The sequence below is a fragment of the Bradysia coprophila genome, unplaced genomic scaffold (genome assembly GCF_014529535.1).
Source record: "Bradysia coprophila strain Holo2 unplaced genomic scaffold, BU_Bcop_v1 contig_232, whole genome shotgun sequence".
Taxonomy (NCBI): Eukaryota; Metazoa; Arthropoda; class Insecta; order Diptera; family Sciaridae; genus Bradysia; species Bradysia coprophila.
In genome coordinates, this window is record NW_023503493.1 from 13,917,289 (window position 1) to 13,944,866 (window position 27,578).

Sequence of the window (27,578 nt, forward strand, 5' to 3'; positions counted from 1 at the left end):
CGGTGCTGTTGGTGCTACATTCAGCATTGTATAAGTAGGAATCCAGTGTGTTTATCACTGGTCATTGCTAACTTTCCTCATTTCAATAAAAAAAGCAATTTACTTTAATTTCTCTAAATTTAAAAAGGCAGTCAAGGGACCTGACCCAAGGACCCTAGTTAATTAAACAGTCACTCAAACCAAGTCCTTTGTGTACATTTGAGCAAAAACCCAGCTACATCCCTGAAGCATTTTTTTAAATTCCTAAAAAGTGCAGGTCTCCCATTTTAACCGCCCGTACACATCAATACCCTAGTGTAAGCGGTTGAATTTCCTAATTAATTTGATTCATTGGAAATCACTTGAGCTCTGTTCACATTGCTCTGTTCAGCTAAAATCGATAAAATCAAAAGGCAAATGTTTTTGCTTGCAAACATTTAAAAATAAAACTTTATCCTCTCGCTTTTACCTATGCGGTCGTGAATGTCTAACAAAATATTTTGAAAGCATAAAATTATTCACAAACTTTGCCGCACATGAAAATCTCGTCGCATATCTTCGACAACCTCTGCATTCGATTACATCACAGCCATCACAGCTTATATACACCATAGATATTATATATAGTGATTCTACCCTTTCGTGCTAAAAACCTAAACCTAAACCACGTTTTTTCTATTATTTCATTCATAAAGTTCGAAAGCCAGTTCTGTGTTAATATTGTCTACCTGTTTCTGTTTATGTACTCTGCTGTGGAGTTTTGTAAAAAATAAATAAATTTCTGTTTATTGAATTAGACCTGTAGGTGCACCATATACACACAGTAACTTTGTCAATGATTGTTATTTTAACCGTCGACAACTAAAAATAATCTAAAATGACAATGATATTGAACGTTCACCGTATACAGTGTACACAGTGGGGTAAATGTATTGTTTTAATGGGAATGTAATCAAATATTCAACTTCAAAGTTTCTCTCTCTATCTACGACGAAATACAAAAGAAACACAGTGCACAGAAACATTAGCGAACGACATGGGTTTCGGTTCCATGTTGTTGCCATCTATATCCTTCAAAGAAACATACGATTTCCGTGTAAGATGTAATGATTTTATGTCAATTATGATGACAAAGATGAAATGAAGGTAAATAAAATTAATTTTCTAACACACACGCATCACCAAACTAACACACACCACACATGCAAGCAATGTGTAACGTTCATCTGCGGGAAGAGGGTACTTAACGGATCACAGATTCTGACAGCACTTCTACAATCACACTGTAACACTTAAGTTAATTAAAAATCGAGGAACAGTTTACGCTAGAGTAGAGTCTGCTAAATATTGTTTTCCAAAATTGTACCACCACCACCCCACCCAATCGAGATACACCAATCTAGTTATATTTAAAGATTGACGATACCATGGCACCAGCCCGAAATTTTGTTGTTAAATAATGAGAATGAGTAAAACGAAATTCATCGTTAGATGAAGAAACGACGTTGCAGGTTAGGTAAATGTTTGGTTAGGAAAGAGGGATAGCAAAAGTAGCTCGAGTGGGTGCAGAGAGTCGTGTACCTAGGTCGCCATTCGACACTATTATGTATGATCACGATCATTAGATTAGCGTACTCTTCTCCCGATACTGTAGTATGTGTCGCGGATGGATACTCCAGACTGAGAAATGGATTTTTTGAGTGGAAATTGTAGAACGTTTTAGTTTGAATCAAAAATAAAATCTTTGTCTCCGTTTATCTTTCACCCATGGGTGCACAAGCAAATTTTCTTAAGCAAAACGATCAATTGAAGTGTGACAAATTTAGATCGACTAAAGCTTCAAAGTTCCCTTAAAAATATTTTCAGAAAACACCTTTGGTCATTCAATGTAGTCCCGCATTGAAAAACTGTTTATTTAACGACATTTGATTCCTTTGAATCCGGTGAATAGTTCTTAATTGCCCAACCAACACAAAATGGCACACAGTCGGTAACCCCATCTTAAGCAGCATTGTTTATTTGCAGGGGGGTAAACTTGGATGAATTATTTGCGAATACAATTTGAATGCAGAAGGACATGTGAATTGATAAGGTATGTACATTGTACAAATGCATTGAATGCATGTACGTACATTCTACATGCATATACAATATGTGCACGTCTTGGAAGATATGTCCGACATCTGAGTATTATATTTGATAACATAACTTATGAAATGCGGTGACGGAAGTGGAATGGTTGAATACATATGGGTGGCTAAACAATATATATGGATTTACATCTAATTTTAATTCAACTGTAAATGTACCTTAAACATCCAGCCATCGTAAATTAACTCAATCGAGTTGAGTATTCAAACGTTTTTGGTTAATGCATGAAATCAATCATACAAACGTATGCCTATTATAATTACCACCATTTCGTAGCATAATCATTATGTTGCGTATGTACGTCTGTGATTGCTGAATCAATAATAATTATAATATTCCTCATCCTTTGAATCAGTTCGGTATAAATGGTTGGAGGTAAGTCGAGCTGTGATTTGTGCTGGTCATGTTCATTATTTTGATGTAATTAACGTGAACCAGTTTGAAACTAGGATGACAGACAAAGTATAAAGTAAGTAAGTAAAAAACTGTGGCGCGTGTATCGACATTTGAATGGTATGCATAAAATCATAATGTTCCACGAATTCAATTGACTGAGATATGGAATATTGGGAATATTCGGAATTTAATTAACATTTATCTCGAATGGATGCGATGGACTCAGAAAATAATTGGTCAGTCCTACGACATTCTACCTTCATTCATTTCGGGAATGATTGGCAATGCAAAAGTGGGAAAAAAATTGTTTGAATTGGGAAAATTAGAAAATCGTCCGTGCGATCGATTCGGAAAATGTTTTAAATTAAAATTAATGAATAACCGAATCATGCAAAGTTTGCTGTTTCATTTTCAGAATTTACATGCTATGCGGTAGAACTAACATACAAATTGTGGTGTTGCATGATTCATATCTTCATTCAATGCAATGTCCGTGTCCAAATTAGTGGTGAAACATTCCAAAATAAAATATTTTTTTTGAATCATTGGTTAACGCAATTATGTGCTGCCTCTGTTCGATTTCAGAACTGTAGAACATGCAACGGTCATAAACCTTTACAAATGATGCAGATAGCAGGAGTTTGATCGCAGATGCTATAAATTTCACGGGAACCACCAACAAAACTCTTTATCACTTCATGTATGTCCACAGATCACATTACTCAGTGCTCAATTTGTATCCTCCTATGACTAATAATATAGCTTTTACTAAGCTGCTTCAATCAGAAATGCTGCCTTCTGTTTGAGTCGCTGGGTGCAAATCAGAGCATTAGATATCCCAATCCCTAATATTGTTCTGCAAATTGAAAATTATACCTTCACTTCACCTATCCATGGAAGTCGACGTGTCTGACTTGAATAATATCAGGATTGGAATAGGTTTTAGCAAACAAGTTGGCATACTGTCAATTGATACTCGAGAAATTATCCTTCCATTTGGATAAGTCTACTAAAGGGGATCATTCAGAAATTGCACTTGATCGACAGGGGCCAAAAGCCGCTTATATTTTTGAATTTTTCTCGATACATTTTGACAAATAAAGGAGGAGGAGGTTTGAAATAGTAATTCTTGGCGTGTACAATCTGTGAATCCCCAAACCATTACGTCGTGAAGAATTTTGCAGATTGAGACATGTCTTAAGATGTTTAGCGTACTTGGGACTTATTGACATACCGAAACATGAGTTTTACGTACAGAACACAACCAGATCTACATTTTTCTCCATTTGGCCCAAAATGAGCCATCATAGCTTCATGGTAAAAAATCGATTTGAAGAATGTCTTGGCCTAGAAATATGTCACTAAGTTTTATGATTCTTTATATCGCGGTTTTCTTCAGCTATCTATCCTGTTGGTTCCGTCATAGTATCAACTACTACCAAGTCACTACAACCAAGCGCCTACGTGTGACTATTAAACCCATTGTAACCACGTACAAATAGCGTATTGAAATGAGTGAACGAGTTGGTAGAACAGCTGATTCAAATCTCGATATTAATTTGGTTGACATTAACTCTACCATTCTAGCATTCTATCAACTCTGCAATAAATAACGTCATCAGAAAATGTTATATTAGTCGATGACGTCAGTTCCATTCAAATTGAAAATAGCTCAATTAGCATACACAAAGAGATATGAGTAACATAGACCGATGATTATTTTGAATACACTGCAATGTCTATTAATCAGTTAGCAATAAAATCCAGTTTTCCACGTGACATAGAATCGTTTTGTCATATCGTAACGTTGAAAAAGATAATTGAGAATATATTATTCGGAAATATTGTGGATAATTTAATTACACAGTAGAATCGCCTGACAATAACAGAAAAATGCTTTCTGTATATGATGTCACGCTCCACGCTAAAAAAATCTGCCCAGTGAAGTTTCCCTAGGAACGACAATTCATCGACAACGCCGACAAAATTATGAGATGTCATCTTTCAACAAAAGAAGTAACAGATTTAACTGTCGAAATCATTTCCGTTTGTAAAGGGTTGAGTTTATTCCTCAACATTTCGTGCGCTTCATGGAAGTAGCCAATCACTAGCCATCAATCATGCAAGAGCTATTAACTGTTGTCAGCAAATTAGAAAGTTGGCAGCTAGCACAGTTCCTGTCCCTGACACAAGTCAACCTTTCTCAAGTGCAGTGTTTGTGAAAAGAAAGTGTCAGCCCTAAGTCTACGAATATTAAAACTGATTTTTGACGGTACTTTCAAGAAAAGGGTTGGTATGTTAAAACGGTAAGCGATAAGATTCTAGTTTATAATAACAACAGCCTTCTCTTCCCTCTGCTCTGCCATTCCTTCTGATGTGTCAATATACGCTCTACGGTTCCTTTTCATTTTATCGATCTAAGCTCTACGAGGGATTCTTTTGAAAAACAGAATCTTGAAATCGGACGCATTTTCCATTGGACTTTTTTATATGTGCCTAGATTGGTATTGGTCCCTAGAACCTAAAACCACTTTCAAAAAAATTCTTCGAAGCTTGTGTGGCTGGTGGGAGGTGATCGAAAACTGAAAACACTCACTTTTCTTACAAAAATTTCTCCAGTTACACGAGCCGTACAGGGTCGCGTGGGGTGTCATTAGAAAGGTAATTGCATGTGCTTCTGGGGCAAATAGGGTCTTATTGGGTTTAAAATTCATCCACACTGAGACATGTGCAATTGAAGTTTTCAACGGAAAAAGACTGAAAACTCACACTTTTCTTACAGAAATGTCTCTAGGTACACGAAAAGTACATGGTCGTGTGGGGTGTCATTAAAAAGGATGATTCACGAGACATGACAATAGAATATGACGCTATCAAATACATCCGGCAGACCTCACCAAAGTTCAAAATGTTAAACATATTTGTTTTGACAAAACTTCTTTTTGCACTTTCTTGACAGCCCACGACATCCCACAGATTTTCATATAACCATTTTTCGACTATCAGTCATATTCCAGCACTCAGAGCAACCACTATGAATTCTGGCATAAATGAAGATTTGGCAAGCGCTTCATGGACACAGATAGCGCAGATAACGCTTGACGAGTTAGACATTCTTTCTCCAGACTTTTTGGTAATAATATACCAAACATATCTTACCATCACTCTCCATCATCAGTCCGAGATACCAAATTTTGTAAAAGTCTGGATTTTCACCAGGCCCGGACTGGCTATACTGGGCGATCGGGCGATGCCCGATTCGCCTTTTGCTTTTTGGCGCTCCTCAGATTAACAAAATTTATTTAGACGCCTCTGAGCCTTTTTCAGCCAATTCGCCCGATGCGCCTTTTGGTAGCCAGTCCGGCCCTGATTTTCACTGATTTTTGCTTGTTTTACACGAACTATGTGTACTTGAGCGATCTTTAAATCGAATCGGTCCCATGGACACTTTTTATAAGGGATATCTATTACTATGCAGATTAGTCTTCCGTTCGGATCACCATGTATTTTAACACTTTGTTGTTTTAAGAGGTTCCGAGCCTACGCTGAAATTGTAGCCTACATTTCTGCGTTTCGAAATTTTTGATCGCTGATATCTTTTTACGAGAGCCCTTTTTGAAAAATGTACGACCACATTTTCGAGTAAAAATATGTCAGCTTTGAATAAAAAATAAAATTGTCTGTGAAAGTTCCATGTGCTTTGAGAAAAGTGTACCTTTGATGCAAATTTGGGGCATCGGTACAGTTTTCTCAAAGCACATGGAACTTTCACAGACAATTTTATTTTTTATTCAAAGCCGACATATTTTTACTCGAAAATGTGGTCGTACATTTTTCAAAAAGGGCTCTCGTAAAAAGATATCAGCGATCAAAAATTTCGAAACGCAGAAATGTAGGCTACAATTTCAGCGTAGGCTCGGAACCTCTTAACCCGCTATTTCCCATCATGGGAATCGCATGTGTCTACTTTTCTATTCGACAAGGAGGTTCAAGAGAAATTGACCGAGAGCCCACATGCATATCAATTACTCATTCTGTTACATTGGAACGCTAAGAGGATTATTCAAATAAAGGTATTGAAGCCAAATGCAGATTCTAAATTGACAAATGAAACTGTCGTGCCTAGATCAGTTGAGAAATAAAAAATTTAATAATTTGGCGTACTGTCTCGGTCTAAAAGATTTATTTCAATTAATTTCAAGGAATTCTGCAAAAATGAGTCTTTCAGAGTCATACGCATCGACCGAATTTCAGCGAGTTTTGCCTTAGTAATTCTTAAACAAGCCTGGATGAAAAAATCTGATCAAATCTCAAGTGGCATATGTAAACCAATCGAACCTCGCAGCCAACATATCAACACAAATAATTTGCATTTTTGATAACGAACATCGATTTTTCATTCTCTCTTCCAATCGTTATGACAACAATACATCACAATAAGTTCATTAAACTTTTCGACTTATTGTTTTACAAACATATAAGTTATTGATATAATCATTTACCGTATATAATAATATGTGGCAACTCTGACTGTTTACACACATTGAGTACACATCCATATAATAACAACACCATACTGCTATCATTTTAGCATTAATTATTATAACCATGCACATGGAGTGGAGAGATAGACAAGAGATGATACTATACTATTGTTCCGTTGGAAATTTTGTGTATTGCATTGTTGTCATCAAACAAGAAATTGTTTTGGTTGTTCATTACGGGTGTATTATACAATATTATAGGGCGCGCGCAGCAATAACAATAAGCTGCAAAAATTCGTTTGATGTTTAAATTAATGGAAAATGCACAACATTCCAATCAATCTATGAATATGCGGACCAATAAATTTTGATTTTAAATCATAATTTCAAAGTTCTGACCCTAAGGCTGGGGCGACGAAAAAATTAGCTATGATGTCACTTGTACCTAAGCCTCCTAATTATAAAACCTAATAGGTTCTAAAACATCAACGTACAATTTCGAGGGTATAGACAGACGCGTTCAACATTTTTGAAACGTTCAATTCGAACGAACAGAACGAAACATTTTGACTCCGCACACTGTTCTTATACTTTCGTCTTCTCGTATACATATAATTTCGACGCTCGACAATCAAAAAAAAAAATATTTTCACTTACCGGTATTGGTGGCGGTCTATATGGTTGTGGACTGTACGGACGTGGTGCCCAATTTTGATATCCCTGAGGAGGAAGAGGTGCTTGTTGTTGTGGCTGTTGTTGCTGCGGCTGCTGCTGTTGTTGTTGTTGCTGCTGCTGCTGTGATTGGGGCGATTGTGACGGATTCGGAGGTGGTGGAGCTTGTTGATGAGGATCGTAACTATTCGGATATCGGTTGTGGGTAGGTGGATGAGATTGTAGTAAGGAATTTAATGTCGGTGTCTGGCCCTGAGGTTGTTGCTGGCCAGGTTGTGGCTGTGGTGACTGTGCTGGTCCCGGCATGTAACGTTGTGGTGGACGATTTGGTGGTATCATCGACGTCGGTTTACCGCCATAGCGGCCGTACATATCGGGCGGCATGTTTGGATCGTGATATCGTGAGTATCCTTGTGGCGGCTGTGGATGATGCATCGGATGCGGAGGACCGTACATATTGTGCGGATCATCTTTATTTTCGGGTGGCAGATGACCGCTGGAAGGATGTTCACCGTATGGATGAATTGGAGCGGGTAAATGATCGATCGGTTGCGGAGGACCACCATTTCCATTATTCGCACCGACGGCACCCGGCGATTTACTTTTTTGTTCACTCATTCCTACAACGGTACCGACGGTATTTACACGATAATTTTGTGACACATTTTTATTTTCAACACCATTTTGCAAGTTTTTCGATTCGTTTAATGTATTTTCATTGGATTGAATATCGTTTACGTTTTCAGTTTGTTGTTGCGCCATTTTAACATACTAAGAAGAAATACGCAGCAGCTCTTCTTTTTACCGAGAGACTGCATTTGCTGTTAGTTTCGGTGCCAACACCCAACACAATGGACAAAATTCAACAAATACATTCCTTGGACCTCCATCAGTAGCATTTGGTGCTTTTTGTTTCGAGAAAATTCACAAAATTCGACATCACTTGGTTGGCTGGTATACAACACACACAAAAAAAAAACGCGAAACTAGAAAGTTGGTTGCTTAACCAACACCCGACCGAGTATAAAATGCTTTTCGAACGCGTATCCAATGTACGTAACACTTAAAACGTCATCATTTCGTACGATATTCCATGTACAGCACAGATTTGAACATTTTTCTAAAATAATTTCCTTGTAAATTTCGACTTTAATCAAATAAAAAAATCAATGGACACAGATTTCCATTGATGATGAACTGATTCAAAAATTATATGTACACTCGTTTTGACACTTTATTTCTACTTCGGATTTCAACCGTTAGATGTGGCATGCATCGCGATTTCAGCAACGCATAAGACTAAATTATGCCAAAACCTTATATTGTCTTTATATCGCCAGAAATTCTCTATCATTTGCCTTAAAACACTAGCTGACGATGATATTAACAGTTTGTAAGTGATCGTCTTTCCATTAATAAATTAAATTTTCCGTAATTCCATCATTTCGTGTCCGTGTCTCCGCTTTGTAGGTATACTCAGCGATTTATTTAGCGATTTTCACCATATCGAAAGAGAGAATTTTTTTTTTACATTCAGAAAACTCAACGAAAGACACCACACACACTCTCATTGAAGTTTGGTGTATTTTTTTTAACACTAATACACAACGAAAGAGACACATACAATTTATTTCTAAGACAGCCTACCGCGGTATTCCTGTTTACAGCTAATTAACACAGAACTGGGGATTCACTTCAATGTTCAATGATGCCGATTTAGTTTGTACATCTTATTTAGGACGCTTTTTTATTGGAAAACTGTTATTCCCGTTGTTTTTTCTGTTTAATTGACGAACACGGACGAACATCAAATTTTTAACAATGGCGGGCTTAAGCGAACTCAGTACTTGGGTGTGAAGTCAAAAGTAGCAGATTTCGTTTAGTACAGCATCGTCTCTTGTTTTGAATATCGTTGCCGAACAGTTTGAAAAAGTGGTCGCACAAATTATTCAATTTTGACGATGAGGTCATTGCTATTTTGACAGAATTTTTCTAAAAGATATTGACCGTTCATCGGTCCAAACTACTTCGCAGACTTCACTGCGATGAGCTAAAAAAATCTGAGGTTAGGTTTTAGGAATTTGTTAAGAAGTGTCGGCGGCTTCTAGCCGTGGGGTAATCTGGCACACCATACGAATTGATGGTGTGCCAGATTCACCTCTAAGGGGCGAATATGGCACCGTCATGACTTTTCTTTACTTGTAGTAAAAGGACGCATAGATAGGGACAACGTAGTTTCGTTTTAAATTTCTGAACAAAATAAAATCTTACAGAACTAAGAAGACGAAAGAGCCAGATTTACGTGGGCGCGCATCTATGTATCTTCTAGTAGGAAGCCTGCTGAAAGATTGTTCAGGAAAATGTCTGTAATATAAAAGGAGACTGAATTTTAACTCACATTTTGAATCCAATGAAATTACGGGCACAACAGCGCCTATTATAACTTCGTTTGACCTTTGCGTAGTGACACTAGTGGTGATTGAAGCTATGGAAGTAAGACTTGATTTCCACTTACCAAAAAGTACTCCGTGTGAGAGACAAAATTGATTTTTTTTTCAATTTTTGCTTTGTTTATTTGACAACTCTCTCACGGCTCTCAGAGTACAGAGAACTTTTTGTTGAGTGGAAACCATAACAAACAAACAGTACAGATCATCTTCAAGATACGGGACTTTCAGACGTAACCTCACTTCATGTGTACGAGATTTTTTTTTTACCACGGATGTAGCTCAAATGGCCTTGAAGAGGTGTTAGGGAATCTCGCGCCGCGTCATTTACAATAACTCACAAAGTGACATCTTCCTTATACAAAATGTGTCAAAATGTGAATTATTGTGAATGACGCGGTGCGAGATTCCTAGCAACCCTTGAAGATGATCTCCAATGTTCTAATATTCTAAAAATCTAGGAAAAGTCAATTTATTGACTCATGATCGATCGACATCAGGAATTTTGTCGGAATTGTCTTAATTTTAAATCCACTGAAAATTTAATATTGAGTTCTACGGTAAGAACCGGTAAACAAAACGTTATCGGTTGATGGCAATTTACCAGTATTTTTACCTGTTACATTCACTAGTGCACTAGAGCCAGAGCCAACAGGCTTTATCTTTCATTATCGGGTCACAGACGAGATTGGTGTTGTAATAGCTGCAATATTCAAGGTAGTTATGAGGAGGTTACGGGTTTCAGCTCATCTGTACTGTTGAAACCGAATGAAAGACAAATAAGATTGCCTGACTAGTTCAATTTTAGAATTTTCAATTTGTTGGGCAAGACGAGTCTGTTGGTTGATTAAGATTAAGATTTTTATTCTTTTAAGTGTGGCTCTAATGCTTGATTTCCACTTACCGTAGTCCGTGTGAGACACACTTTTGATTTTTTTTGACAGCTGGCTCTCTCACGACTCTCGCACGGAATACTTTTTGTTGATTAGAAACCATACTTACTACCTTCATGTGCACCAATTTGGATCGATACGATAAAACAAGTAGTGCCCACCATTGTTAATGCACTTTGTGGTCCGCCATATTAAGAAATCTTTACTTCGAAATGAATCAGACTTTCCTTAGAGCATCTAGGATTCTTTTGAATTCGGTCAACTAGTAGACGAGATAAAGTTCCATAAACGTTGGTCTAAGAAAAATCGTTCGTTTTTTAAACTATTTCGAGACGAAATTTCGTTCATCATGGATGGCACTCTCGCACAATAAATCGCGTAACGTAACGTAAAGCGTAACGTAAAAAAACCGGTCGCTGCCACTTCCAAATGATCTTTGGACCCTGGCCGCATCGGAACAAAGTTTGAGCTGGTCTGTTTTTGTCTACCGAGCTTGTAGTAGTCTACCCGTTCTTTGCTGAATTTTTAGTGACTCGCGCATTTGAATGTCTTGTCTTTCCAATGTCTACGTTCGCAACTGTATGTATAGTATGAAGGCCCGATTGACCGTTTTTTAATTTTCTTTTCTGAGCTTTTTACATTTTCACTGAGTGTTATCGGAGCTTTTAGTTGTGAAAGCGAAGCACTACGAGCGTCGAGCTAAAGGTAATGTATTCACACACAGCGAATGCCTTTTTGAGATGCTCTGCTCAGTCAAGTCTCAAGAAGAGTGACTGAAGGATTTGCTTCGCCAATGGAATGGTTTTTCGAAGAAGTTTGCATTTGTTTTTGCGTTCTGAGTTTTTGTCCTTCAGGAGAAATATGCAGTCAGATTTTGAGGACAGAGACCGTGGTAGGAAACCGATGAGTCTAACGCGTTCAGGTAAGTGGAGGCTCATTTGTTGATGATTTTTTCGGAGTAACTGAGTACGATGTCAGAGGATGTTGTTGATGTTATGGGAATCCTTTTATCATGGTTGCGTCCATTGTCATTTGATTGAGTGGTCATTGAGGCAGTGAGTGCGACGCGAGGATTTTTTGGGAGTCTTCTTAAAGTAGCTTTCAATTGATTCCTAAATACATTTTCCATCGAAAGTTGGCAAAACTATCACCGTAATTTTCCAAAACATGTCCCATCGGAAAATTTACTGCTGACTGAAGATGGTTAGACCACGCTAACCTCTGACCGCCACTAGATTCGGAGGTCGAAACAGATTGACTCGTCTTTAATGTGCTTTCCGCGAACCCTGGGAAAGGGAAGAGCCAAAGCTCTTTTAATTTTTTCTGTTTGTTGTGTTGCGTAGAATGGTTTGAGGCGTAAGTTTTCTGTTTGTTATGTTGTATAGAATGGTTTGAAGCGTAAGTATGATGGATGTCTGTATGCAATCTGAAAGGCGTTAACCATGGTGGATTGTATTGACGAGCAATTTTTCAAAAATATCAAAATATTGGACCTTTAACCGACATCTCCAAAAAATTCTCTGCTGATTTTTGGACTCAGATAGTTTTTTGAAACATTTCAGAGAGGTTGGTAAATTGAAAAACCATTTTTTGTGTCGCTACACCCTTCCGTCCTTCAGAACAGAAGTTTTCTGTAAAAAAAAAAGTTTCTGAAAACATTGTTATCGATTTGTTGACAAGTAACATTTTAGTTAATTGTCTCTGTCTACGTCCAATGATGTGTGTGAAGTATCTGCGAAAAAAACCTGCGAATTTTAAATATCCAAAATTTGTTACCTCACAGATAAAAATATGGGATTACAATTTTTAGGTCCGAGGGGATTACTTTCAAAAAGTAATTCTTTCAGGATTAGATTTTTAATCTTCGCCAGAAATTGAAAAAATGTAATTCTTTCAGGGATTAAAAGTAAACTAAACAATAATATTGAGGATTGAACGATGATACTGCTGCTTAGAATTTTCCGTCTATAATTTAATCGTCTTGCAATCACACTTTTGTGTTAATTTAGTTCGAACGCGATTCACGAACAAGATATGGTTATGTGAGAAAAATTAATTGAATCGGACATTTATTTGGTGTTTCAATGGTAATACCGATGGTTTATTCTAGGGCTCGGAACAGATCGGATGAATCTGAAAATTTTCAGATCAGATTGAAAAAATTTCGGATCAGATTTGATCTGAATCTGAAAAATTCGATCTGAAAATTTCAGATTCAGATCAGATTACTATTAATTTCTATCTGATCTGAATCTGAAAATTTCAGATAGCCGAATTTCAGATTCAGATCAGTTTTTATCTGATGTGATCTGTTTATCTGAAAATTTTGTATGAAAATTTCAAAAAAAAATCAGATAATCTGAATCTGAAACTGATCTGAAGACTTCAGATTGGAAAAATACAGATTTTCAGATTTCAGATTAAATTCAGATTGATCTGAAAATTTCAGATTCAAATCAGATAATTTTCAAATTTATCTGATCTGAATCTGAAAATTTCAGATCGTCTTTTTTCAGATTCAGATCAGATAAAAACGATCTGTTCCGATCTTTAGTTTATTCTGCCTTACAATACCAGGCTCAGAATAGAAATTTTAAGTCGGTTTGTAAAGATACTACCAGTTAATATGGTTAACAATAGTGTAGAGAAATTCTAGATTGAAAATGGCAGTTAGGCCAATTTTAGCAGCGAACTATTTCACATTACTATGGGAAAACAGACATTTTTGAATTTAAATGGTTAAATACTTATAAAGAATGGTAAGGAAAATACAGAAGAATATAAAAATGAAAATCATGAAAAAAAACGAGGTTTAAAGTGACGATCTTGCCATCTGGCAATTTGCATTTTAATCACATTTTTAATCCCACGAGGAATTAGTTTCTTTGAAACAACGGTTCACAATAAGCCGCGTTGGGATTACAAACAAATTGCAGCAGTGGTAAGATCGTAGACTGAAGTGCAGGAGGTTTAATAAAAACATTTCTCATTCCAGATTCACAAAAAAGCTTCTTCTGATATCAGACGTTTAGCTAAAAACTGTAGTATCACACAATACCCGGTAAAAAAATCTTTTTTTTCTTTAATTTTTTTTAATTTTTTTTTCTGAAGTGAAAGTAGGAAGGGTTAGATTTTTTTTATTACAAATTTATTATTTAAAATGAGATTTTCGTTTCAACGCATAGTAAACAAGCGTCAAACGTTAGGGCCTCAAAGATTAAAATTTAATTCCTCTAGGGATTAATTATTTGGAGATAAGTTCAAGTAATCCCTGAGGGGAATAAATTTAAATTCTAAAAAAGATTCGGTCGCGTACTGTTAATCCCAATAAGATTTAGATCTAGGTCTATATTTTTATCTATGCTTGTACAAAGGCTTTCCCGCAACTTTTTGTCAAAGGAAAAATGGTTTACATCTCCGTATGTATTCCAAAAACCATTCTCCTTTTACAAAAAGTTGCGGAAAAGCCTTTGTACAAGGAAACACATTTTGGATATTTAAAATTCGCGGGTTTTTTTCGCAGATACTTCACACACAACGTCCAATGTATGCTATAAACTCGGACAGTCCCAAAGGGCAGGACCAGAATGATTTTTTTTCCTTTGTAATAATCAAAAGACAAATTTTTAGTAAGAAATTCGATTTTCGTTTTTAATAAATTATGAAATCAATTGGAAAATTGTATCTGTGTGATGGACAATTGGTATAAATGTAAGTAAAATTGTTCCCCCAAAATTAATTGTTTTCATATTTTTGTAAGTCTATTAGTTTCCACTTTTTTCGTTTGACCTTATAACAACTTCTACGACTCCTACGACTCCTCCCTTATTTACAAAGTTTTCTTTTTGTTTAATTGATTAGTTTTGCCTAAAAACAGTGATATTGCACAGTGCATCTCTTCCACTCATATTATTTCCTCACATCCACAAAATTGTCTTTTTTCTTATTGCCGGCGACGACATAAACAGCATTCGACACATCCTTCAACCACATCATGACGATCCGAATTCTTGCATCCATTGCTCGTATTTTTCTAAATCCTGCCGCGAAACACTTTTGTTGCATTTGCCAATTGCTTCGCTAAAATCTTGTTCAGACACCGGCAAATCCACTTCCTCGGTGGCCAATTGACGAATTTGTTCCGGTTTCAGGCCAGCTATTTTCCGACGCATCGACATCATACTCGCGTCTCTGGAAAACGAAATATCGATGAGAACAATGTCCCTACAAATTATCACACCGAACGGCCGGATCCATTTTACCTGCACACATTCGTAATATCAGCACCAGAATATCCCTGCAATTTTCTGGATATGGCGCCCAAATTCACACTGGGATCCAGTTTCACTTCACGTAAATTAATTTTGAGCAATGCCTCACGACCCTCATCGTTCGGCAGTGGGATGTAAATTCGTTTCTCCAATCGGCGACGAAGCGCTTCATCGATGTCCCACGGAAAATTGGTTGCTGCCAACACCATCACCACCTGTATCAAACACACCGTTTGCATCATTTCACACAACTGCGATCAATTCCCCTTCAATTTCACCTTTGACGCTTCTTCGCTGCCCACACCATCCATTTGGACCAACAATTCGGATTTCACTCGTCTAGAAGCTTCGTGCTCGGTTTCGGATCCTCGCCGCGAGCACAGCGAATCAATTTCGTCGATGAAAATAGTGCTCGGTGCATAGAATCGGGCCATTTCGAACAGAATCCGAACCATTTTCTCCGACTCGCCACGATATTTGGAAGTTAAAGTGGACGAGGACACATTGAAAAAGGTTGTACCGCATTCGGTTGCCACAGCCTTGGCGAGCATTGTTTTCCCGGTTCCTGGCAAGTTTAGTGTTTGTTCAAACATCAATTGACTAAGTGACGGATTTAAGGTTTAACAAGTTTACCTGGCGGGCCAACCATCAAAACGCCTTTCCATGGCCGTCGGATTCCCTTAAAATAGTCAGGCATCCACATTGGAAGAACTACGGCCTCTTCGAGCAATCGTTTGGCTTCATGTAAATCAGCAATGTCGTCCCAGCGAATATTCGGATTTTTTTGCAAAATGTCTCGCTCTGAAATGACGTTAAATCGTCGTTAAGCGTCGATTGGACGGTACATCACGTCGCTTTCAATTATACCTAGCATATCCACCAAGTCCACTTCCATATGATTTCCGGCTTCAAATTTCTTTTCTTCCTCTGGTTCCTCTTTAGTCTCCTCTTTCGGATCTTCACCCGTTGGATTTGTATTTGTCACACCGTTCGTAGTTGCCCTTTTATTTCCCGTTCCTGTGCGCACATTCGGCATATTCTTTTGCTTGGACGTATCCGGTTTCTTTCCAGAAATACTCGGTCTTACTGGTGCCTGACCCCTAACCGGTTTCTTAGTTGCCGCTGAAGTGCGTTTCGATCTGGAACCGATCCCATTGTTAGAATATGAAATGCATCGACAGATCATTCCCAAATTACCTCGGTTCAACTGGATCACCGAAAACATCAGGATCACGTCCCGGCACTGGCATACTATAACAGTCATCGCGATCGGCTTGGAAGAATGCAGCCGGATTTGCTGCCTGTGGCTCTTGATAAGCAACATTCTGTCGACGTAACGACGGCCGAGACGGTGGATTTTGAAAGTCTACGCTTATCTCATGCAACAGTGTCTGCAATGACTTGAGCTGTTGGTATTCTTTCTGGATTTTCTGGAGAATCTGTACGCAGGGAGAGAAGACAAAATTGATGTCGCCAGTCGGAATTATTCAGTCAAAAAATGCGGTTACCATTGTCCATTGACCTTTTCTCATTGGATTGTCACCTATGGTTGACATGTGCTTTTGTATCGACTGCAGTGTAGTTTGATAGTAAATCCCAGCATCATCGTACGCACCATTCAATGCACTTTGCCGCGCAAAATCCGCATTTTCTAGGATTGATGATACTGAATCTTTGGCCATGACGGTCATTCCTGAGGTTTGAGTTTAAATTTTTTGTTGAATATTGTAGTTGGACTACGGGAACTAATGATGATGATGTCTACATAACGGATGGAAATAAATTGTAATTAGAATACGAAACGATTGAGCAGAATTAACAGAAAACAATGGAAACTTCAATGGCTTGGGGGTGTATTCGGTCGACTTTTTGAGAAAACTTTATCTTTGATGGACAGCCTTTACGTTGAATCGGATAGAAAACCGAAAGAAAAACGTTCAAGTGTGAAACACAAGTCTAACGGTAGACACAAGGACGCCCGCACAGCTAACCTTTCACAGATCGCAAGCATCTCATTGGCGTAAATATTTCGTTAGCTAAAACATTGGCTAAAAACTAGCCCAGAATACCCGAAATATCGTTTTTTCTTGCTGTCGGGAAAAGGTCAACCGACGCACCGATTATGAATTTGCATTACAGCAACGATTAGTCATCGACGGAAATATAACGGATCAGCAGGACAATGTGCCGAAACAATACAAAACGACTGTGTGAACAATCAAAAATCCACTTTGCTCAATTAAGCGACTTAACAAAATGTGGTAACAAAAAGAGACATTTGATAATGACGGAACGACCTTGTGAAATGTTTACTTACCGAAAATAATTTCTTAAATTCGATAAACGTAAATGTAAATTAGACTGACGAAGCCATTCTGATTCGGGCGGCCTATTGGATGATACGGTATTGATACATTGAATGCTGAATGAACAACAATTTAATGAAAATAAAGCAGTTGTCTTGAACACACTAGGTTCTTTTTTTACTAATACGCGCAATGAGAGAGAGTAATGGGACTGCGTTTGATGTATTCGATACCGGACAAGAAAAGAGTATTGAGTGGAATGGAACGCACATCTTCTTGAACGATTTTAGGAGTTTGCAGAGTAACTCTGGTTATTAGATTTACGTTGCATGGGTTGCATGTAAACTGGTTAGATGATTCACATTAATAAATTTTGGTGGATTTTTTTCTTAATCGAATTTCCGGTTTAAAAATGCAAAAACGAAAGAGAGATCATTAAACGGTCAATCATCGTAGTGTACTAGATTGTCCAATTGAAATGGCGTAGATGAATGTTATTTGTCAAAAATATAATGTCAGAGAGAGAGAGAGAGAGAGAGAATTATAAAATTATCCAAACACATGCAGTCACACTTCTCTTTCGTTTCTTTTTTAACAATTCGTATAACTCTCGAATATCCTGACATTTCAATTGGACTTAATCATTCGTTTTGCTTAGAAAGTTTTTTTGTTAATTTGAAAAAAAATTAAATTCGTGTAAATCATCAACCACAACCAACACAAAAATTGTTTTCAATCAAAAATAGATAACATCTGCAGTGCCCTCAATTTCGATTTTATTCGATTTGTTTTATATTTCGAATCAATTTTTCGTTTTCATACAATTTTGTGTTCGAACAACACCTTCCAAAAAAAATAATAATTTTAGATTAAAAGAGCAAACGAAGAAAAGAAGAATTTGTCTAGTGTTTCAATAGCAATTAGATACAAATCGAAGGGACTGATTAGTAAATAAGTGTTTTGTACCAAATCCTTGTTGTTCGTAATTAAAAATATTTTACCAGTGATAATGTGTGGAGTGGCTGCAGTTTTTTAGCATTCGCTAATTATTTACAATTGTGGTGAGTCAAATTTGTTTAATTAAATTTTTTCTTCCACTCCCAAGGGGTGTTTCTGCTCGATTGATTTTCGCGTGTCCTCAACAATCACTTCAGTTTCCCCATATTTTCAATTTCCCTTCGATCATACATTTTCAATAAGTCGTTCGACGAAATATTTATGTATTTTGACATTGCTCGACGTATACATCGATTTTTTCCGAGTGCTCTTCAATTGTCGTAGACAACATAAAAATAAACAAAAATTCAAAGCGACTCTCCCGTCGTCATTATGCAATGGTATAGTTTAAAACAACTTTTCATTTATATATACAAAATGTGACCATCAAAATAACACACAAATGATTTCAGCTGGTTTTTCAAGCACTTTTAAGTTACTTCAAACGAAATTTTCGTCGATTATTTTTCAATCCATTAGCTCATGTTTCGTTGTGCCAGGCAGTATTTCTTTGAAAGTAAACGTATGAAATATCCAACCCAAAAGTACATTACTTACCAATGGAACAAATGCTGGAAGTGGCTCGGCTACGCCTCGATCGGAAAATTTCGCACAAGAAGTGCCATTTTCACCATTTGTTCCATTGGTAAGTAAGGTATTTTGCTCAAAAATTTAAGGCAAAATTTTGGCACCGTGGGCACCGTGAAGTAAAATTAACTTTACCTCTCGTGTTTGACCAAACTTCATACACTATCCGTGTATTATTGTCAAAGATGTGTCCTTCGACCCACCAATACATTTCTTGTAAATAGTCGGTGTATAGTTTACCTGAAGTAATATTGCAAAACATACTCACATATTATGTGCTGGTGGTAATAAATTTGACGATCAGGTCAAACTTGCTTGTCGATTAGAATTTCATATTTTTAATCTTTTGTATAAATAAATATATCGGAAAGTCGTCTTGAGCTCCGACGTTGAGTGTCTCTAAATATAAAATAGATTTTTTTTTAGCCGTGAAGAAATTGATTTATTTTTGGAACGAAAATTTGAAAAAATTTTTCTAGCGAGGATTAGGTAGAAGATGATAAATTACCATTTCGAACTTGTTTCCATTTTTCTTCTGACTCTGAAAAAAAAAAACAGAATCTAAAACGACACCTCCACTAAAACGTCCTTTCATCCAGCCCCTGAACGGATTGTATCCTGTGACTCAGGTACATGGTTCACCACTAAGCTAGTACAGTTTTTACAGTTTCTTTTTCCAGTTGCACCAATTGAATCTACCAGATGGTCCACACAGCCACACACACACCTTGTATTGATAAACAATCAAAGTGTAAGGTAAACATTGTCTTTACTACACACGATTTAGTTCTGTGCTCACCTTGATGACGCCATTGTAAAGACACTGTGTAGCTTATTGGATTGTTTACCAGACAAAATGTTATGTTTGGTGGCCCAGCTGGTGATTTCAGCCGAAGTGAAAACAATGCACAAATTTATGAATTTAACTCTGAAGATTGGAAGTAGTAGGAGAATGCCCATAACAATTACCATTTTCGATTTGGCAATTGTCTATTTCTATGGATTCTGGAGCTGGCCATGCAAATAGTAGTTTGGCATACCAACAAAATTTTTATGTTGAAATGAAGTCAGTAAGAAATAAAGTCAGTCTTTAGCTGGTGATGTGCTTCAACTGACTATCAGCTAGTCCATTCATACATGCAAAATGACTTATACGGCCTTATAGGAGTTTACCATACGCGTGATTGTACCTGTTCCACCCGTACGGTTTAGTATAAGCAGTCTTGTTTGTATGAGTGGACCGGCTGAAAAACAACTGAAGGAAATTCCTATCTTAATTTCACTGACTTCCACTGTCACTGACAACAATTTAATTTTGACCGTATCCACCATTCTTCAAATTGAATTCAGTGCGTCACCCAATGACTAGTCCACTTACATTATATTCGCTCCTACTTCTTTCTGGTTGCAGTTCTAAATATTCTAGCCTTGCTGCTAGTTATGATCGGTCTGCTTTGCATAGGTTTTGGTTTCTCTTATCTTTTTCCAATCTGCAGGTCGTGGCAACCCTTTGCTGTTCGTTTGATAATTTAATTACATCTGGCACTTTTGAAACATTTTAGTGCGTCTCAATTCCGCATAACTGTTGGGAATATGAGAATGTTAATCTAAGAGATGCGGGAATGACTATGAAATGTACATGCATTTTAAAAAGAGTTTTTCATCATAATTCATCGATCATAATTTCAGATAAATGCGTTACGTATTGTCGGTGATATGCAACAAAAACTATTTTGGTCACCCTAGTGCAGACCATTTTTTCATGATTTCTGGCGTGAAAACATTAATTACTTCGAGGATTTTTTTTTTTTGAAAATGACTCAGGAGAGTCCCCTGATTCAATTACTGTATACAATCCAAAAATCGCCGATGGCTTGTTTTCCTGTTTCATACAAGTTGTTCGAAGCTTTGGCAAATTGACTCTTAAGTTGAATGAACTCAGGCAATTTTGTTGCGTCAGACTAGTGACAACAAAAATTAATGTAATGTGCATCATTGATATCGACGAATACAATCTCAAAATTTGTGTATCTCTTTCGCTGTTTCACTTACCGAAACTGTCTTTTCGAAATGATCTCGAATTCGTCTGATTTATTTTCATGTTTTTTAATTCCTTGTCGTTTGTTTTGCCAATTGGCAACGGAAAAAAATTTGTTTCTTTTTCTGTATATTTGCGTCAATTATTTTCCGCTGGCGATCATCTCTCGTTATTATTAGTTGAAGACTTTCCATTTCGATCATATGAGCAACGGCTGAGAATTCCAGAGATTTCTGTTTTCTGTATTTTTTTTGTAAAAAATCTATTTTTCGCTGACATTGTAGATGACTTTTTCATTCACGAACATTGATTTTCACACATTGATTTTGTTCCCTCTTACCAGCTCTAAGCTTTGATAAATGTTGTTAAGCTCTGCAGGCGGTATTTTCAATAGCAAAGTGCTACTAATGAGTATCTAAAATGCATACCATTTTCGTAGTTATCTTTTGAATTATCACGAAATTAGATTTTGAATTATCACGAAATTAGACGGCTTAATGCACCAGCATTGTTGGAATGTATTGGGCATATTTCAAAATAAAATAATTTTTATTTTCGAATTAACTGTAAACTTCATGGAACAAAAAAAACTGCAGAACTACAAGAAACGTCAGTGAAATATAAATTTTTTTGTTGGTATGAGTGGACCAGCTGAAAAACAGCTGAAGCAAAGCCATGTCTTAATTTCACTGACGTCGAATGTTTAAAAAATATAAAACAAGAAAGTAAGTCCAATGGCCGCGTATTGTCAAACCTAACTACAGCAGAGGGCAGCTATTTAAAAAAAGAGTAACAGCTAGCAACCTGACTACATTTATTAGGGTCGTAAAAATGCAACGTAGCCTTAACATTTTACAACATAAATTAGTCAACAATGCAGAGATTCTACAAACAAAGAAATAAAGTGGTATTTTGACAGCGTCACAACGAAGTTTGTTTGCTAGAGAGGGTATCGCTTAAAGTCATTTACTGATTATACTTTAAATCGAATTCATAATCATCCTTTAATATGTTCTCGTAGACACTCCGTTTTGTTTCCGTTTAGCTTTTTAAACAATAGGTAACACGCGATGAATCCAACTTTAAAGCTGGCCACACAACCTGCGCCGTTAGGTCTGTGCTTATGTGACAGTTGATTCAAAAGTAGTGGAGTTTTCATACTTCAAACGAACTGTTTAATTAAATTAAGTAAACGAAGAGCTACACGGCGTAAGTGCGCGATAGCCTTTAACCTTGATGCTCGACGTTTCACATTGTAATTTTATTGTTGGAACGAGTTAGCTCTCAGTGGTTCGGTACTGGCTTCCCACTGAGAATATCCGGGCTTAGACCCGTGGGGATACAAGTTCTGTACAAGATGGAACGTTCCTTCTCAAGCTTTAAATATAAGTAGTTGAGGTGAAAATACCACAACGGAATAGTATATCATGTCATCACTCGTATTCGCTGAAATTCAAAGCACGCCGGTCAAAATACAGTTACTATATAAGAGTTTAGAATCAATCTTTTGCACGTTTAGGTGTTGTAATACCTGTAGCATGCGAAAAACTATTTCTTTTTTTGAAGTCGTGGTTCGGAATACATACTAGCAGTGATTCCGTGTAACGTAACGGCAGTCGAAGCAGCCAATAGTCTTTGCTTATTTTTGGAAAAACGTTTTCCCGAATTTAATTTTTTTTAATTCCAAAAATAGTCCCTGCTTTACAGTACTGGTCCCGACTAATTACCAGTGTAATCTTCTCGGTTTTCCATCGTTCCGCGACTTCCAGTACAGCTACTAACGTTGTGTTTTATAAATTCTCGCCATTTTTTTTTCGTTTGCAATCCAGCTATTATTAACGTTGCCAAACAACACAACAAAAACCCTCAACGTTCGACTCTTCTATACGTAAAATGTTATTGGATTTGGGCTTTGTGAGTAATCCCTGAGCTATGTTTTTGAATTTTCCAAATTGTCAAATAGCTTATCCACCACTCAAAATACCAAATAAAATTTTCCAATTCACATCTCGACATCCGAAAGGTAAAATCCCTTAACATCACAACTGATTTTGTTGGTTCGATATTTTTACCTGTATTGTGATATGGGCTACATATCTCAAATTTTACGAAGGACAACTTATTGATAAATATTCAATTAAATCGCTCGGGCTCAATTTTTCTTTTTTTGCTGCTCTCGTTCACTGTCGTGTATCATGCACAATAACAAAGCGATAGCATTCTATGGAGTAACCACCATCGAACAGCAGTCGTACGGTCAAGGTTTTTCAAAGACTTGGCAAGCATCCAAACTTGTTTCGCTATACATATGTTCAATCTATCTATACTATACAGCCAGACCGTAAATGTGGGATTTCGGCTGTAAAAAAACCAAATAGAACCAAAATGTGAAATTATTCTTTTCTAGTCGACCGGTGTTTCAGTTCCTGTGTCGACTTGCTTCGTGTCTATTAAGTTAATAGTATTAACTAAATGCAACTTCATAATCCCAGATCGATGTAAAATGTGGGAGCTTAATGAAAGAAAACAACAGGCACTGAAACACAAGAAATTGCAATTTCCAGTGTTGAGGTGGTGGTGGTAGTACAATCGATTATTTTAATGCATATATGATGAGATGTGTGTTATGTAGCGTGTGTGATAGTAAAATAGACTTAAAACTGAATTTGTAAAGTTACAAAGGGTAGGCAAGCGAGGACTTTTTGTGCCACTTTTCGTTTAGCAATTTATGTTTCGTCATTTTTGAGCTTTTGGTAGAAACTCAGAATATTGAATTTATCAGCAAACTCGTTGTGATACACATCGCCGCAACCGCACTTACGATATAGTCAAACAGGGCACTATACCAGTAGGATCTGCTGATCATTAAAATTTAAATTGATGAAATGGTTGGATGCTCCACCTTTGCTAGAGAAAATCTCATTAGTGATTTCAAAAAAGCTCTCACATTTTAGCTAAAATTCTTTTTACAACGCCTCACCGCCATGAAGTAGTTGGAATAAAGTGTTTTCCATGTCGTCGTGTAAGTAAATGCAAAATTGAATTTGTTCGGAGTGGATGTGGAAGATAGATATATTTATGTGCTCTACATAAAAGCCAAACATTTCACCATTCATTACAGAACTAAAATGTTTGAATGTCGCAACATGTGAGTTGTGCAGAGCACAATTCCATTCTTGCGAAAGTAATTGAGATGGGTAAAAGGAAACTGTGTAACAATGTCGAAAAGAAAAGCAGCTAGTCCTTGAAAAAGTTCAATGCAACATTTTGTCCTTGAGTCGTTATGAGTTATCCAAGAATTTTCATTGTCTGTTCACCATTTGTATTGTGAACATAATACACCGTGTACTTCAATGCAGTTTCAAGAAATTTCTATTTTCTTCAACATTTTGTCGTCAGATTCATTTGTTTCGATGGTTAAACAACAACGACATGAATTATAAGCGAAGAGTGGGACTTTTTTCTATATCTCCAACATTATTCCATCTTTTCTCATTTTTCTTTTCTTCGAAAGGTAAGGTCACATTGACCCTAACGGTTATTTATGAATAACCAGTTCAATAAAACGAACTTTTCGACATTTGTTTTCCATTGTTCAGGTTGCAGTTGACTCCACCTTTCAAGTATGTTTTATAACCTATGCTCCAAAGTCACTAAACAGTAACGAAACCGATATTTTTTGATGAATTTGACTCATCGACATGATAAATCAGATAAAAAACAAACAATTTAAAAACAAATTTGGCAATTTTGATAGCTGTCAAAATATGTCAAGGAATTGACTCAATCAACCATGGAATGTTCCATATAGAGAAATGTGATGAAAAACACAGCTAGTTGAGGTTGACCTTGTGTGCAGCAGTGGGAGGGCCCTCATTTTTACAAACGACATGTAAAGTTTATGAAAGATTTAAATTGTCGTAAAGATTAAAAGCTTTTATAAACGGCAAGCGAATCACCGTATATCTGAGCGGAAAATGAGGGTAGACAAGAGACATGTCCTCAATTCTTGTATTATACCCCCACATACCCTGTACTCCATTTGTCAATTTTTTCCCCGCTCGGGTATCGAGTAAATCTGCTAATCTGTTAAATCAGTCAATGTTGTGATATTTTCGTGTTCTGGCACACCCATTGCTGCCTGTTGTCGGTTAGCGAAATATAGATTGTGGATTTGAGCACTATTTCACCGGACTCTCAACGACTGACGCTGTCGGCGGGTCGGTCACTTCTGTCACTTCATCGAACAATATTTTCATGGACAATGTGAACGACAAATTATTTTGATTTTAAAATTTCGTATCTCAAAAGACCGACTCGAAGGCAGTGCCATCGCTGATTTTTGCGGTAGTGAACACAATCTATTTGGCTATAATAAAACCATTTTACTTAAGCTTCGTCGAGTTTTTTCTCACAATACAAAAACGCTAAAAAGAGTGTAGATCTGCTATGTCTTTTGTTTAAATCATCGCCTAGTATTTCGATAGCAAATCTTGTACTTCTTTAGTTTTACCACATCTTTCGCTATATATAAGAAAACACCAGTCAGATCATCATTTTATTTTTGTCGTTTTTGTCGACAACAGATGACTAGCAAGTTAATTTAGGGTTGACTATTTCCATTTGTAATGCTAATTTGACTAATTGGTCTCCAAGAGAAAGACTCTCCATTGGTTCGTCAGTTTAATTTTTCTCTTTTTTATTTCAATTTTTTGTTTGATATTCGGATTTAATCCATGGAGCCTGAATACCGATTCTGTTGCCATGATAACCCAGCACAAAGGCAGACTAGAGACTGGATACATCAATGATGAATGAATGAATGAATGAATGGATCGCATTTGTATACAGAAAAGCAAATGAGTTGTCGTTTTTGTTAGATGTTCATTTCGCATGTAGAATATCTTTGGTGATATTTGAATTGCCTTTCCGTTTCAATTGGATGACAAGTAAAATCGTCATGGAACGTAAATTGATTGTGTATGACTTGAATTCTTCATGGCCTTAAATGTTCGACTGTGCGTTTCATTTGAATATGTTTGATGTTTATATAAACTCGGAATCAGCAATACTTATTATGACTTCATGAATCCATTGTGTTTTCGCTTGGTATCGTATGGTTGTGTAAATGAAAAGAACGTTTTCTGTTCTAATTATCTACATATTGAGTGGTCTGATGATGCATGATAATGTTTAGAAGAACTTTTATTAGATAAAAGAGAAGTTTGTTCCTTTGTTTTATGTTTTTCGTATTTACATTACTATTGAATGCGTTTGAAAATGTATGAATCAAGCATAACATTACACAAAAGATAGCATAAAATCTCTTGAAAAACTGTGTGTTACTCATCATACTCGAGAAATAATCGTTCCGCCTTTTCGCAGGCAACGAAATGGAGTGGAGACACTGAACTAAGTTTAATCTGAATAAATTGACTGACTGATTGCAGTTCGTTTTAATATTTTTTACTTCTTAATAGTCTGTTAATGAGTTCACGATCGTTTTTGATATTATTAAATACGGCATTGAAGAGCACTTTTACACTAATTTTGACGAAGAAAAAACAGTCCGAAAGAATTCAAAAAAGATTTCGTTTGTCGGTCTGACCATTTTTTATTTGCATTCTTAACTGTTTGACTAAAGGTTTTACGTCTACTTAAAGTGATGTTGATTATTATCGATTCTTAGTATTATTGTTTCGTTTGAAGTACTACGAGTATCACATCACTGATAACAGTCAAGAATTATAGGAAAGGTTATTTGTACGTACAATCTCTATATAACACTTTGCACAATGTACGAATAGCCTCTTCTTTGCTATTAGCACATTGTACAATATGTAGGCCGTTTCTAATCCATCATTACAAACAATAGGAGAGGACACTATTTAGGTCATCGTTTTTTCTGAAAGTAGTATGGAAGTTCAGTATAGGACATTCGATATTTTTAACGTTGCGAATTGGCAACGGACTATTAGAATATCTAGAATATCTCCAGCCGCGGATTTGAACACGGGACCTCAACGGGTTCAGTTTACTTTTACAAAATGAAACCTAAATGCGTTTCGTTCGATCCTTGATACTTTATACTTTTACAAAGGGTAAGGTAAAAGCGTTTAGTTCGTAGAAGAGCGAATAGCACATTAGTGACCAGCGGCTTTTATAGATTTCATAGATTTTATAGATCTTGAAACTTTGATCTCGTGATCATTTGTTACCTTCCCTGTCATCATTTAAATCTTAGTCGCTGATACCAGTGGCTACTTTTAAGGAAGCTTTTGTTATAATCAATCAAGTTGAATATATTTCGAGATGAATCGCGAAATATTTCTCAAATTTTCTTAATTTTCTCGATTT

At 36.6% G+C, this 27,578-nt stretch overlaps 5 protein-coding genes across 15 annotated transcripts in view; 1 reads left to right on the forward strand and 4 right to left on the reverse strand.

Moving 5' to 3' along the window:
- The window catches only part of LOC119076806 (trithorax group protein osa), a 112,934-nt gene extending 103,436 nt beyond the window's left edge, over nt 1-9,498 (reverse strand). For 8 of the 9 annotated variants that reach the window (XM_037183786.1, XM_037183785.1, XM_037183780.1 and 5 more), the window contains exon 1: nt 7,668-9,498. In XM_037183786.1, coding sequence (XP_037039681.1) covers nt 7,668-8,444 — 777 coding nt within the window. In that variant the 5' untranslated portion in view covers nt 8,445-9,498. The remainder of the gene's footprint in view (nt 1-7,667) is intronic. The other variant, XM_037183781.1, reaches the window with a different exon arrangement.
- LOC119077216 (odorant receptor 43a-like) overlaps nt 1-27,578 on the reverse strand; it is a 456,342-nt gene that overhangs the window by 161,889 nt on the left and 266,875 nt on the right. The window lies entirely within an intron of this gene.
- Nucleotides 1-27,578, reverse strand: part of LOC119076842 (putative odorant receptor 71a) — a 439,431-nt gene that overhangs the window by 146,225 nt on the left and 265,628 nt on the right. The window lies entirely within an intron of this gene.
- LOC119076830 (katanin p60 ATPase-containing subunit A-like 1) lies at nt 14,646-17,798 on the reverse strand. 2 transcript variants are annotated; one of them, XM_037183830.1, is made up of 8 exons: nt 17,611-17,798; nt 16,802-17,054; nt 16,491-16,732; nt 16,161-16,432; nt 15,927-16,094; nt 15,572-15,858; nt 15,285-15,508; nt 14,646-15,213 (listed from the first exon to the last, which is right to left on the reverse strand). In XM_037183830.1, exons 2-8 carry the CDS (start codon nt 16,982-16,984, stop codon nt 15,015-15,017), a joined length of 1,575 nt encoding a protein of 524 aa, XP_037039725.1. In that variant the 5' UTR covers nt 16,985-17,054; nt 17,611-17,798; the 3' UTR covers nt 14,646-15,014. The 2 variants fall into 2 exon arrangements, with proteins under 2 accessions (XP_037039725.1, XP_037039726.1); XM_037183831.1 differs by having other exon boundaries at nt 16,802-16,986; nt 17,611-17,796.
- LOC119076818 (monocarboxylate transporter 14-like) overlaps nt 18,179-27,578 on the forward strand; it is a 30,926-nt gene continuing 21,526 nt past the window's right edge. Inside the window, exon 1 of one of the 2 annotated variants that reach the window (XM_037183812.1) lies at nt 18,179-18,660. The gene's annotated coding sequence lies outside the window, so the exon portion shown is untranslated. The remainder of the gene's footprint in view (nt 18,661-27,578) is intronic. The other variant, XM_037183806.1, reaches the window with a different exon arrangement.

What these genes read in the sequence shown, in the direction of transcription:
- LOC119076830 (XM_037183830.1), bottom strand. Translation starts at nt 16,984, where the DNA reads ATGACCGTCATGGCCAAAGATTCAGTATCATCAATCCTAGAAAATGCG. An exon ending in GAAAAGGTCAATGGACAATG is followed by an intron (nt 16,733 to 16,801) that starts GTAACCGCATTT and finishes CCCTGCGTACAG; the next exon opens with ATTCTCCAGAAAATCCAGAA. An exon ending in GGACTTGGTGGATATGCTAG is followed by an intron (nt 16,095 to 16,160) that starts GTATAATTGAAA and finishes ACGTCATTTCAG; the next exon opens with AGCGAGACATTTTGCAAAAA.